The 13,404-nt window shown below is 46.5% G+C and overlaps 1 protein-coding gene across 1 annotated transcript in view; it reads left to right on the forward strand.

Annotated features, from left to right (window-relative positions):
• The window catches only part of LOC308269583 (maestro heat-like repeat-containing protein family member 1), a gene marked incomplete at both ends in the record, with an annotated part of 61,498 nt that overhangs the window by 26,667 nt on the left and 21,427 nt on the right, over positions 1-13,404 (forward strand). Inside the window, 6 exons of the mRNA XM_080704950.1 lie at positions 328-444; positions 8,395-8,517; positions 8,709-8,861; positions 9,785-9,907; positions 10,727-10,806; positions 10,976-11,111. Of these exons, the coding sequence (XP_080561076.1) occupies positions 328-444; positions 8,395-8,517; positions 8,709-8,861; positions 9,785-9,907; positions 10,727-10,806; positions 10,976-11,111 (732 nt within the window). The remainder of the gene's footprint in view (positions 1-327; positions 445-8,394; positions 8,518-8,708; positions 8,862-9,784; positions 9,908-10,726; positions 10,807-10,975; positions 11,112-13,404) is intronic.

Genomic DNA, 13,404 nt, shown 5'->3' on the forward strand with positions numbered 1-13,404 from the left:
AAGGCAGAACACAGGGAAGGAGTGGTGGCTAACACAGGGCAGTGGGGACGACTGCTGGGGCTCGAACCAAGAGGCATTCTACTCTGAACTACACCCCTAGCCCTAGTTTATTTTTTATTTGGAAACAGGGTTTCATTAAGTTGTTGAGAACCTCACTAAGTTGCTGAGACTGACTTTGAACCTGCGATCCTTCTGTCTCAGCCTCCCAAATACTGGGATTACAGGCATGTGCCACCATGCCTGACTCAGTTCTAGACTCTGAAACGACTGTTACCTTGGATGCCCTAATCTCATTACAAACTGTACTTGCCCTCCCATCTATCCCAGGCTTTCCTGTATAAATTCTTTGGCTTCACCCTGCGGACTTCAAATAATACCGGGCTGGTGAAGGTGATGCTCTGGTCCATCCTGAACACTGCCCATGAGGAACTGCAGGAGAGGGAGGTGAGCTGGAGAACCATGGGAGAGGAAGGACACTTCTATTTATTTATTTATTTTTAATAAATTTTTGTTGGTGCATTGTAGTCTTACATCTTAATGGGATAAAAAAAAAAAAACAACCTTGTGGAGATATACACGCAAACGTCACCCAATCAGCCCCTACTCAGTCCCTAACTCTCCCCTCCCCCTCCCTCCTTCCCATGCTTGGTTTCCTGATTAACTTTGATATGTTTTTTTTTCTTCCATATATGGGCAAGTTATTTTTGACAAGGTTTCCAAGAACATTCGGTGAAGGAAATAATAATCTTTCCACTAAATATTGTTGAAAAATAATAACTACATGAAAAAGAATAAAATTGGGCCCTTACCTAACACCATATACAAATATTAACTCAAAATAGATAAAAGACCTAAATGTAAATCTTAAGACTATAAACTTTTATTTTTTTATTTTTTTTCTTCTTTTTAAAAATTTTCTAAATTGGTACATTAATCACACATCTTAATGGGATAAAAGACTTGTGGAGACACAGATGCACACATCACCCAATTAACCCTTACCTGATCCCCACTCCCTTCCCTCCCCATCCCTCCTTCCCTTGCTTGGCTTACTGGTTGACTTCGATATGTTTAAGTACATTGTGTGTTTTAGAGAATTTCCTTCTTCCCCCTCCCATCTCATTTAGATTGTCTTGTTTGCTGCTCTGTGGGATTTCCGTTTTCATCTAGAGTTCCTCCTATGACCCATTTCTCCCTAACTCTCATATATTAGGGAAAGCATCTGATTTCTTATTTTTTTTAATTTATTTTTATTGGTGCATTGTAATCATACATCACATTGGAATACAAGACTTGAGAGGATATACAAGCACACATCATCCAATTAGCCCTCATCCAGCCCCCATCCCATCCCCTCCCCCTCCCTCGATCCCATGCTTGTTTGGTGATTAACTTTGATACATTTGTTTATGTACCTCCTGCTTTTTAAAGAGGCTCCATCCTCCCCTATTCCATACCCTCTGATTGGTCACCTTAATTGCTTCACTATAGGGCCCTTTCTATAGCTCGACCACTTCCTGTTGCCCCTTTCCTCCTAGTTATTGCTGATTAGGGGAAGCATCTGGTTTTAATTTTCTGTGATATTTCTCTGTGCATGCTGCGTTGAAAATACCGATCCCACTCTAGACGGCCCCAATTGTAGCCTGGCTACCCGGTGGACTGATCCAGACCTCGCTGGCTCAAGCAGCGGCCTTGCCTCATGGGAGGCCCCGATTCTGGTCTCGCTGGCCCCAACACTGGCCTAACCCCTCAGCTGGCTCCGATCCCGGCCTCGGAGGCCCCACCACTGGCCTTCCTCACGGCAGGCTCTGATGCTAGCTGATGGTCCCGGCATCGGCCTAACAACCCCTCGGCAGGCTCCGATCCTGGCCTCGGAGACCTCAATAACGGCCTTGCCTCACGGAAGGCTCCAATGCCGGCCGCTGGTCCCGGCACCGGCCTAACCCGTCGGCAGGCTCCGATCCCAGCCTCGGAGGCCCCAGCACCAGCCTTGCCTCATGGCAGACTCCGATGCCGGCCTCGCTAGCTCCAGCACCGGCCTAACCCATCGGCAGGCTCCGATCCCGGCCTCGGAGGCCTCAATAGCGGCCTTGCCTCACGGAAGGCTCCGATGCCGGCCACTGGCCCTGGCATCGGCCTAACCCCTCAGCAGGCTCTGATCCCGGCCTCGGAGGCCCCAGCACCAGCCTTGCCTCATGGCAGGCTCCGATCCCAGCCTCGCTGGCCCCGGCATCAGCCTAACCCCTCGGCAGGCTCTGATCCTGGCCTCGGAGGCCTCAATAGTGGCCTTGCCTCACGGAAGGCTCCGATGCTGGCCACTGGCCCTGGCACTGGCCTGACCCCTCAGCAGGCTCTGATCATGGCCTTGGAGGCCCCAGCACTGGCCTTGCCTCACAGCATGATCCGATCCTGGCTTCACTGGCCCCAGCACCGGCCTAACCACTCGGCAGGCTCTGATCCTGGCTTCAGAGGCTCCAGCACCGGCCTTGCCTCATGATAGGCTCCAATCCCAGCTTTGCTGTCTCCGTCGCCGGCCTCACCCCTCGGCAGGTTCTAATCCAAGCACCCTCTTCGCCCAACCATTTGTCCCATGTTCTCAAGGGTGCGTGGTGGTAGCATTCTGCCTCTGGGGTCATTACTTCAAAGGTTCCAGGTGTAATGCGTCAGATTTCTGCCTCCCCTGAGTACTGGCCACTGCCATTGCCACTGTCTCCACCATTTCAAATCTTTCCCAAGCTCTTTTTCCACTCTGAATGTTGTCCAGTGTTCCTAAGCATGTGTGATGGTAACATTTGACCTTTGGTGTAATTTCTCCAAAAAAAAAAAAAAATAAGGTTGGTAGGCTCCGATTTCTGCTTCTCCTGAATACAAGTTTCCACCGCCAATGCGGAGACTGCTTTCAGCACCGCCTTTCTCCTTGGTCTCCGCTAAAGTCTCTCTCCTTAGAGGTGATGTCCAAGATTCTTAACAATGTAGAGAAGAAGCAGTCCTCCTTAGCGGGGAATTTTTCCAATAATTCCAGTTCATTTGGATAAGTTTTGTCTGCATCTCCAGTATCCTGGCATCCGCCATGACCTCCTTGACCTCTCTCTGATATTTTCCTTTTTTCTTTTTCTTTTCCTTTTTTATAGGTCCCTTCCAGGTGGAAAGGGGGTCGCCTAGGGGTGCCCCACCAGCACCTGCCCACCTGCCCAGGGTCCTTCCAGGTGGGGAGGGGGTCGCCTAGGGGTGCCCCACCAGCACCTGCCCACCTGCCCAGGGTCGGGGCCAGAGGCCCAGACCACAGGGTCCTTCCGGGTGGGGAGGGGGTTACCTAGGGGTGCCCTGCCAGTGCCTGCCCACCCACCCAGGGTCAGGGCAAGAGGCCCAGACCACAGGGTCCTTCCGGGTGGAAAGGGGGTCGCCAAAGGGTGCCCCGCCAGTGCCTGCCCACCTGCCCAGGGTCAGGGCAAGAGGCCCGGACCACAGGGTCCTTCTGGGTGGGGAGGGGGTCACCTAGGGGTGCCCCGCCAGCGCCTGCCCACCTGCCCAGGGTCGGGGCCAGAGGCCCGGACCACAGGGTCCTTCTGGGTGGAAAGGGGGTCGCTGAAGAGTGCCCCGCCAGCACCTGCCCACCCGCCCAGGGTCGGGGCCAGAGGCCTGGACCACAGGGTCCTTCCAGGTGGAGAGGGTGTTGCTGAAGAGTGCCCCGCCAGCACCTGCCCACCTGCCCAGGGTCGGGGCCAGAGGCCTGGACCACAGGGTCCTTCCGGGTGGAAAAATGACTATAAACTTTTAGAAGAAAACCAAGGTCATAAAACTTCACAACATTGAAATTGGCAATGATTTCTTGGATATGATTCCAAAGGCACAGGCAACAAAAGAACAAACTTCATAAAAAATAGAAAAATATTGTACATCCAAAGACAATGTAAACAGAATTAAAAGTTACTGATAGAACAGGTTAAAATATTTCCAAATGCTATATCTGAAGGTATATTAATTTTCCAAATATAAGTCCTAAAATTAGCAACAATAAAAGCAAACAATACAACTTAGAAATAGGTAAAGGACTAAAATAGGTAATGAATCTCCAAAGATTTTTATATGACCAATAAACACATGAATATCACTCATCATTATCATACTATAGCTAATCATTAAGGAAATACAAATAAAAACTATAGTGAAATACTACTTCACATTTGTTAGGATGGCTACTTAACATGAATTACCTTGCTCCAGCCCTTTACCTTGAGTTTGTTACTATCTTTACTTGTAAAGTAAGTTTCTTGTAAGCAGCAGATGGATGGATTCTGGTTTTTAATCCATTTTGCCATATCTTCTTATTGGGGAATTGAGGTCATTTACATTCAGTGTGATTATTGAGAGATAGATTTTGATTTCTAACATGTTAAGATTTTATTTCTGTTTCAAATACTGTGTATTCTTCTTTGCTTAGTTGTCTGCTGGATAGAAAATCTTGTTTCTCTGGTTCTGGTGTGTATTACCTATTTCTTCTTTGTAGTTAATCTCTTTGAGTATTTTCTCTAGTGGTGGTTTTGAAGACATAAATTTCTTCATCTTCTGTTTATCATGGAAGCTTCTTATTTCCCAATCTAATTTGATAGATAGTTTTGCTGGGTATGAAATTTTTGGCTGGAAGTTGTTTTCTTTCAGAGTTTGGAATATGTTACTCCAAGCCCTTTTGGCTTTCATGACTTGGTTTGGGAAGTCTGGAGTGATTCTAATTTATTTGCCTCTGAATGTCACTAGGCCTTTTGTTTTTGTTGCCTTTAAAATTCTCTGCTTGGGCTGGGCATGGTGGCACATGCTTGTAATCCCCGCGCTTGGGAGGCAGAGACAGGAGGATCGCGCAGGTTTGATGCCAGCCACGCTGGCATAAGAGACCCTGTTTCAAAAATATAAAATAGGTCTGGGAGTGTAGCCTGGAGGTAAGGGCTTCCAGGAACCCCAGTACCACCAAAAACCACCAAAAAAAAAATTCTCTGCTTGGCTTCTACATTAGTCATTTTGACAATTATGTGGCATAGGGTACCTTTTCTCTGATACTGTCTAAAGGGAATTCTATAAGTTTCCTGGACCTGTGTATTGACTTCTGCTATTTTCTGCTATTATTTCTTTGAAGAGATTATTGATCCCTTTGGTTTCACCTTCTTTTCCCTCCTCTATTCCAATTATTCTTAGGTTAGCTCTCTTAAAATGGGCCCATATTTCTTCAATGTCAGAATTCTGCTGTCTTTTTTTTTCTAAGTTATAAATTATGCATTCGTTTTTGGAGTGATCATCTTCTAAGAGCAAGATTCTTTTCTCCATGTGGTCTAATCGATTGCTTATAGTTTGAATTGATTCCTTTACTTCAGTGATTGCATCCTTTATTTTTTTTAAACTCTCTCTAAATTCTTTTTGAAAGTCTTGTATTATTTCTACAGTTATATTCCTGATTTGATCTTCTGGAGATCTCTGAATTTCTGTGTTATTAGGTTTTGATATTATGGGGTTGTGGGCATTCATTGCTCTATTGTTGTTCCTCTTTCCCATAATTTCAGAAGTTTGTGCCTTCTCTAGGTTCTTCCCCAGGTCACCACGACTTCACTTAGGGTGCTCTGGATCTCGAGTTTGTTGTAATCTCAGCCGCCACTACTCTTTATTGGGTTGTATCATAAAGTCTCAGACCTAGGGAGTTAATCAAGGCTGCGCGAGACTGTGGGGGTGCCAGGCTGGGCGTTTTCCCACGGGGAGCTGTGACTAGGGTGTGGTATCTTTGCCACCACTACTCCTTCACTGTGTCGGACTGCAAAATCTCAGACCTAGGGAGATTATCAAAGCTGCACATGTCCCTGGGCGTACAGTGCTGGAATTTCTCCTGTAGGTGGCACAATTTCACTTACAGTTATTGTGCACACTGGTCTGGAGCCGTTGCGGCCACTACTGGCAATATGGCACCGCTGCTACGCCCTCAGCCATGAGGCTGGCGTATTTCTTTTCTGGTTTTGAGCTCCGTTCTGAGTCCCTGGAAGGTGTGATGATCTTGGCCACTGGGAGTTTTAGACGTTCTTTGCGCTGAAAGAATTGCTGAATTACACCCAAATGATCCACAGCTGCTCACTTCAGCTCCTTGTTTCCCTTTTCTCTCTGCAGCCTGGTGCTGTGAGGTAAGATGGTGCCGGTGTGGCTCCCCAATACAGGCTGGTTTCTGGTCTCTGGTTGTTCTTCTAGTCTTCTTTTTCTCTGTCCCTTGTGTTTACATTTTTTATTTCTCTGATAGTGTTTTCTGGCTATAAAAAGTGCTGATTTTGTGGCAATAGAGATCGGGTGTTAGCAGGACTCGTAAATGCTGTTTTTCTTTGTTGCCATCTTCCCGGAAGTCCTTATTTATTTATTTATTTATTTATTTATTTAGGTACTGGGGATTGAATCCAGAGGCACTCTACCTCCAAGCTACACCCTAAGCCTGATTTTTTTTATTTCTTATTTGGAAATTGGTTCTCCTTAGGTTACTAAGAGCCTTGCTAAGTTGCCAAGGCTGGCTTTGAACCTGTGATTCTCCTACCTCAGCCTCCCAAGTACTGGGATTACAAGTGTGTGCCACCAAGCTAGGCTCACTTCTCATTTTAAAGCTAGATGGCCAGGTACCTAAAAGATAGGATTTGGCAATTCTGGGTTAGAATTTCAATTCTGTCACTTAGTAGCAGTGTGCCCTTGGTTGAGTTTCTGAACCTGCCTGTACCTCTATAAAATGAGGGCATGGTGCCGGGTATGGTGGCGCACGGTTGTAATCCCAGCATTTGGGAGGCAGAGACCGGAAGACCACGGTTCACAAACAGCCTCAGCTAATTACGGAGGCCCTTTGCAACTTAGTGGGACCCTGTTTCCAAAAATAAAAAGACTAAAAAATAGAGATGGGAGTGTAGCTTGGAGGTACAATGCCCCTGGGTTCCATCCCCAGTTCTGAAAAAATAAAAAATGAGGCTATGGTATCTTCCTTATAAAATATTTTCTAGTTAGGTGCAATGGCACATGTCTGTAATCTCAGCTACTCTGGAGGCTGAGGCAGGAGGATCACAAGTTCCAGGCTAGCCTGGGCAATTTAGCAAGACCCTGTCTCAAAATGAAAAGTGAAAAGGGCTCAGAAGTTCACTCAGTGGTTCAATCCCTGAGTTCAATCCCTCAGTACCACAAAAATATTTTTTCTAAAAATCATTTTATTTGTAATAGTTTCATGCTTATAGAAAAGTTTTAAAAGAAAAATAAAACAACAGTGCAAAGGATTTCTGAGTAAACTTCTTCCAGATTCTCAGATGCTTAAAATTTTTCCATTTTTCATTATATTTTCCCTTTCTTCCTCTCTTCCTATATGTACATCTTACTTTCTTTCAGGAAAGTTGCAGCCACTTACTATACTATTTACCTCTGAATACTTCAGAGTAGCCATGTGTGGTGCACACTTGAAATCCCAGTACTCAGGAGACTAAGACAGCCTAAGACAGGGGTATTGCAGGTTCGATCAGCAACTTATCAAGACCCTGTTTCAAAATAAAATACAAAAGCAGGGCATGGTGGCGCATGCTTGTAATCTCAGTACTTGGGAGGCTGAGAGAGGAGAATTGAAGATTTGTTTGTGATCAGCCTCCGCCACTTAGTGAGACTGTGTTTCAAAATAAAAGATAAAGTAGGTCTGGGGAGTGGAGCTTGGGAGTAGAGTGCCCCTAAGTTCACTTCCCAGTGCCACAAAAATTTAAATAAATACTTCAGTGTATATTACTTAAAGATAGACGTTTTCTCTTACATACCCATGGTACAGTGCCAAAATCAGGAAATTAACACTGTTCTAGTTTCATTATGTAAGTTATAGACCCGATTAAAAAATTGCCAATAGTCCCACCAGTGTTTTTGAAAACAAAAGAGAAATAATTTTTTTTTGTTTTAGGTTCTTACTCAAAGTCAAAAAGTGCATTTAGTTGTCATTCTCTTTAAAGTAACCGGAAACAGTTCCTTAGTCTTCATCTTTCACAAACTTGTCATTTTTAAAAAGTACATACCACTTATTTTGTGTGTAAGTGGTACTGGGGGTGGAACCCTTTTCTACCTCCGGGCTGTACTCCCAGACCTATTTTCTATTTTATTTGGAAACGGGGTCTCACTAAGTGGCCGAGGCTGGCTTTGAACCCGTGTGATTCTCCTGTCTCAGCCTCCCAAGCACGGGGATTACAAGCGTGCGTCACCACGCCCGGCTTCCATTTAGATTTTAAGCAGTCCAGCCCCAGGGAACCAAATATCCCTTCTGTTTCCTTACTTTCCCTTTCCCTTCCCTTCTTCCCTCTAAATGCTTGGTTCTGGAGTGATCATCTCACACTAAGCTGTGACATGGGGTTGGTGCTGTTCCTGCTACAGGGCATTGCTGTGGCACTCAGCATCGTGTCCGTGAAATATCCAAAGATAGTCCTGGATCAGCTACAAGAGTATGGCACTATACTCACAGACCAAGACACATCGCCAATCCTCAAACTGATGAAGGTGATGGCCTTATCACGGGCTCTGCCAGCATCCCCATCACTGTAGCCTCCTACCAGGCTTGTGACTCACCTGTGAAGCCCCCTCTCGGTCTGTTCCATCTTAGAGAAGTTTTACCCTCCCTGCCCTTGCCCTTGCTCCCTTGCCCCCATGCCCCAGGCTCTGCAATCACCACTCAACCCGTGCTCCTACAGGAATATCAGCAAAGGGAGTGGGGGCTGGTCTGTAGTACCATCTACTTAAGCTATAGCAAGATTATCCTGGAGAGCGAAGGAACCGTCTTCTTGCATTTGAATACCATGCTGGCCTTGGCCCTACAGCACTACCACAACTGCATCGTGGAAACGGTACATCCTGCTTCCTCTCCTTTGTCCAGGGCCCGTCCCTGCCATGCTCTTCTCTTCTCCAAAGAACGGGTGCCCAGCCTCGAAGGCAGCTCCGGAGCAGAGCTCTTATAGCTGCTTCCTCTCCATTTCAGTGCTCCCGGTTCTTATATTTTTTTATTTTTTATCATGTCACTCTCAAGTTCTTCACTGGCCAGAGGAGAGCACATTCATTTGAGGTCTGTTGAAAAGTATCTCCTTGGCTGGGCATGGTGGCGTACACTTGTACGCTGAGACAGAAGGATCACAGGTTTGGGGCCAGTCTTAGCTATTTAGTGAGGCCTTCTGCATTCGACCCTGTTTCAAAAGAATTAAAAAAAAAACAAAACAGAGCTAGGGGTATAGCTTGGTAGAATGCCCCTGGGTTCCATACCCTGTACCACACACACACACACACAAAAGTGTCTCCTCCCCCCATGAACATGCTGTGTGACATGCCTTTGAACTCTTTCTGGGCCTCTCCTTTGAGGGAAGGGTAATGCCCGATTTCCCTAACACATTCAGCGAGAAGCACTCAGAAGAGACAGAAGGATAACCACCTTGCCTTTTCTGTTGTCTTGAACGTGTGTCCTTAGAGTAGGGAGGGCAAGCCCTTTCTGTTCCCTGTACATCTGCTACCCACTTGACATGCTTAGAAGACAATATTCCACAAAAAACAATTTTTAAGAGACAACAGTGGGCCTATATTAGTTTAAGAGTTTTGTGAAGAGTGCTGGTGAGAAGGGCAGTCCTCCCCGCTGTGGAGTGTCACAGATTTGCCCCTCCTCAGCTGCCCCTCGGGAACATGCGGGGCCTCAACTGAGGGAAGGCTACAGGAGGTATAGTTCTTCCTACTCCAAATGGCCATTCCTTCCCTTGGGGATCTCTGAACACACTGCTTAATTTAGAATAACAGGCTGAAGATGGATTACCTGAATGCCCTGGGCGAGCTGACCACCATCCTGAGCATACAACCCATTGCCTTGCGATTCATCATCCCCAAGAAACTAGAAATTGTAGCCTTCATGGTGGTAAGAAGTGGAGGGCAGGGAAGAGGGAGGAGAGGTGGTCTGGAAACTGTTGGTAGGCTTCTGGGCTAGGCCGGGAAGAAAGAAGCTCAGATCCTCCAGTTTTCTTTCTTTCTTTCTTTCTTTCTTTCTTTCTTTCTTTCTTTCTTTCTTTCTTTCTTTCTTTCTTTCTTTCTTTCTCTTTGCTGGGAAGAAAGAAGCTCAGATCCTCCAGTTCTTTCTTTCTTTCTTTCTTTCTTTCTTTCTTTCTTTCTTTCTTTCTTTCTTTCTTTCTTTCTTTCTCTTTGCTGGGAAGAAAGAAGCTCAGATCCTCCAGTCCTTCCTTCCTTCCCTCCCTTCCTTCCTTCCTTCTTCCTTCCTTCCTTCCTTCCTTCCTTCCTTCCTTCCTTCTTCTTCTTTTCTTTCTTTCTTGGTGGCACTGGGGTTCCTGGAAGCCCTTCTACCTCCGGGCTACACTCCCAGACCTATTTTATTTTTGGAAACAGGGTCTCTTAAGCCAGCACGGCTGGCTTTGAACCTGCGTGATCCTCCTGTCTCCGCCTCCCAAGCACAGGGATTATAAGTGTGCGCCACCACGCCCGGCCCAGTTCTTTCTTTTACCTTAGTCTTTCCTTTTCTGTCCTCCAGGTGGGAGTGAGTGCTTTGAGGCAGGCACATTTTGAAGTAGGAAGGGGGTATTGTGCCTCAGAGTTCAGTATTAGACGTCCCTGAAGGTTCTAGGTCCCATCTTTTTGTGAGTGTGGCCTGGAATGGACAAGGAGGATGGTAAGAAACCATGCTTATGATCTACCTGTTCTCTGGGGTTGGGGATGGTTGTCACAGGAGCTAATCAGGGAGGAGCCAATGAACTGCATCTCCAGCTCCATCAGGAAGAAGGCCATGTGCATCATCACCGACTTCAGGTAACAATGCGCTGCCCACTCTGCCTGCCTGCCTTTCTTCTGGTGTCTCTGGTTCCTGCTGCTGGTCCCTGTCCCCACCGTCTCTCTGTCCTGCCACATCTTTCCTCTCTGAGATGTCATTTCTGTCCACCGCTCACTGGTTTCAGCTCCGCTTCACTCTGGGCCTTAGGACTCTCATGCCTCTCTTGCAACCAGAAGACACAGCAGAGGTACTTCGCACATGCTACAGAAGTGTGCTCTGCCTGCCATCTTCAGACTTCATGCAGAAGGAAGCGTCCAGCCCCAAGGAGGGGCATGCCAATGTGGTAATTCATTCTGATGGTTTTCCCTTCGTTTTGTATTTTTTTTTAAGAGGGTGAGAGTATAGACTTGGTGTTTTATGGGAAGATTTTTCTCCCTTCTTTAATAAATGGAATCACTGAAAGCAGAGCTTCCATAAGGAGGAGGTTGTGATCCTGAGCTCTGTGAGCTCTACCTTCAAGATTTCCTATTGCTCGCCTTTGATATTTGGACCCAAAGGTGGGCACTCAGTCTGTCTCTTATAAATTGTTATATCATTGAAACTAGGCTGGAAGGCTCAAACACAATTTTATTTACCATGGCCCTTGGAGAAAGAACTCCCTGGGAGTCCCAGCACCATGAGACCTGAGTACATGTCCTAAAGGCCTGTAGTGTTTCTGTGAGGGAAGAAAGGACCCAGTGCTTCAATTCGCATGCTGATGTTTCACTTCTAGGAACTCTTTCAAGTTCTCTGATTGTTCTTTCAAGTTGACTGGCCATCCCTTTTGATTGATGCCACCATAGTCTCTTGAATTTCTTTGAGGATATTAATAACTTTTTTTTAAGTGCCGGGAGTGGAACATAGGGCTTCGCACATGCTAGGCAGGTGCTCTACAGCAAGCTGCATCCCAGGCCAATGAGAATTTTGTGAAGCAAAGTTTTTGATTTTTTTTCCTAATTATTGTGATTTCTTTTAGGATCAGTTGCTCTGCTGATCTGAGCCTTCTTCTTCTTCTTTTTTTTTCCTTGTAGTACTGGGGGTTGAACCCAAGGGCAGTCTACCTCTAAGCTACACTCCCAGCCCTATTTTATTAGGTACTTGGGAATAAACCCAGGAGCATTCTACTTTTGAGCTGTAACACTGCTCTATTTAATTTTTATTTTGAAATGGGGTCTTACTAGATAGATGAGTCTTATTTGTTGAGGCTGTCCTCACACCTCTGATCTTCCTATCTCAGCCTCCCAAGTACTGGGATTACAAGAGTATGCTACCACGTCCATCTTTTTTTAAAAATTGAAACAGGTTCTCACTAAGTTGCTGAGGGCCCTGGTAAGTTGCTGGAGCTGGCTTTGAGGCTGTGATCCTCCTGTCTCAGCCTCCAAAGTAGTAGAATTACAGGTAGGCACCAACGTAACTGGCTGGGGCCCTCTTTTTATCAATATTTTAATTCTAGGAATGTATGAGTCTTCTCAGTAAATGTCCCAGAATCCTTCTTTGTCGGTTTGTGTATACGTAAGTTCAGAAGGAATAACCAGTGCGTGAGAGAGTGCTGAGGTGGGTTTCCCCGGTTATGTCTCCTTGAGGACTTTCTCAGAAGAGTTTAATCCCCGCTGCTCCTGGAGGAGTATCTTATGTAACACGGATTTCCCTGGTCATGCTCCCACGAGAACCCCTTCCTCATTAGGATGGGGAGGGCATTTTGATAGGTCTTCCCTTGGAGCAAGGGATCTCAGTTGCCCCGTAGGAATGGCTTTCATCTGGGTGTAGGTTTCTCTTCAGTACTTTATTCCATGAATAAAGCTGCCTTTCCTTTTTATTTTCCCTTCTTGTCCATTTTGGAGGGTCACAACTGTCTTGTATGAGTCCTTGGAGGCCAATCACCTACTTTCTTTATAAAGTTTTGGCTGAGAGGCGAAGACTTCTTGTTGCTGGACAGAACCACTCAGTTCACTAAAGGGCACGAGGGAATAAACCTGCTGTCCTGGTTTTTGTGAGTCAGTTGCTCTACAGGTGCCAGCCCCACCCTCTGCCCCAGGTGCCAGCTGGCCCCAGCACTGCTGCCCACTGGGACAGCGCACCCTATGCGCAGATCCCGAAGGAGCCAGTGTAGGGAGTGAGGAGTGGAAAGACCCAGGGTGCTGCTGTGGTGTGAGGGGACAAGCTGCATGCCACGCAGACAGGGATGCTCTGGTGAACACAGCAGAGGAGTGCATCCAAGTTAGTTGGCAAGGAGCACTTGAAAATACAGGGGCAAGCCGGCCATGGTGGCACACGCTTGTAATCTCAGCATTTGGGAGGCTGAAATAGGAGGATTGCAGTTCACGGCCGGCCTCAGCTACTTAGTGAGGCCCTTTGCAACTCAGTGAGACCCTGTTTCAAAATAAAAGATAAAGGCTGGGCGTGGTGGCACACACTTGTAATCCCAGCATTTGGGAGGCTGAGACCGGAGGATCACAGTTTACAGACAGCCTCAGCTACTTAGTGAGGCCCTTTGCAACTCAGTGAGGCTCTGTTTCAAAATAAAGGATAAAGGCCGGGTGTGGTGGCACGCACTTGTAATCCCAGCATTTGCCTTTTTTTTTTTTTTTTGTGGTACT

Source organism: Muscardinus avellanarius, assembly GCF_963383645.1.
Source record: "Muscardinus avellanarius genome assembly, chromosome: 11".
NCBI lineage: Eukaryota > Metazoa > Chordata > Mammalia > Rodentia > Gliridae > Muscardinus > Muscardinus avellanarius.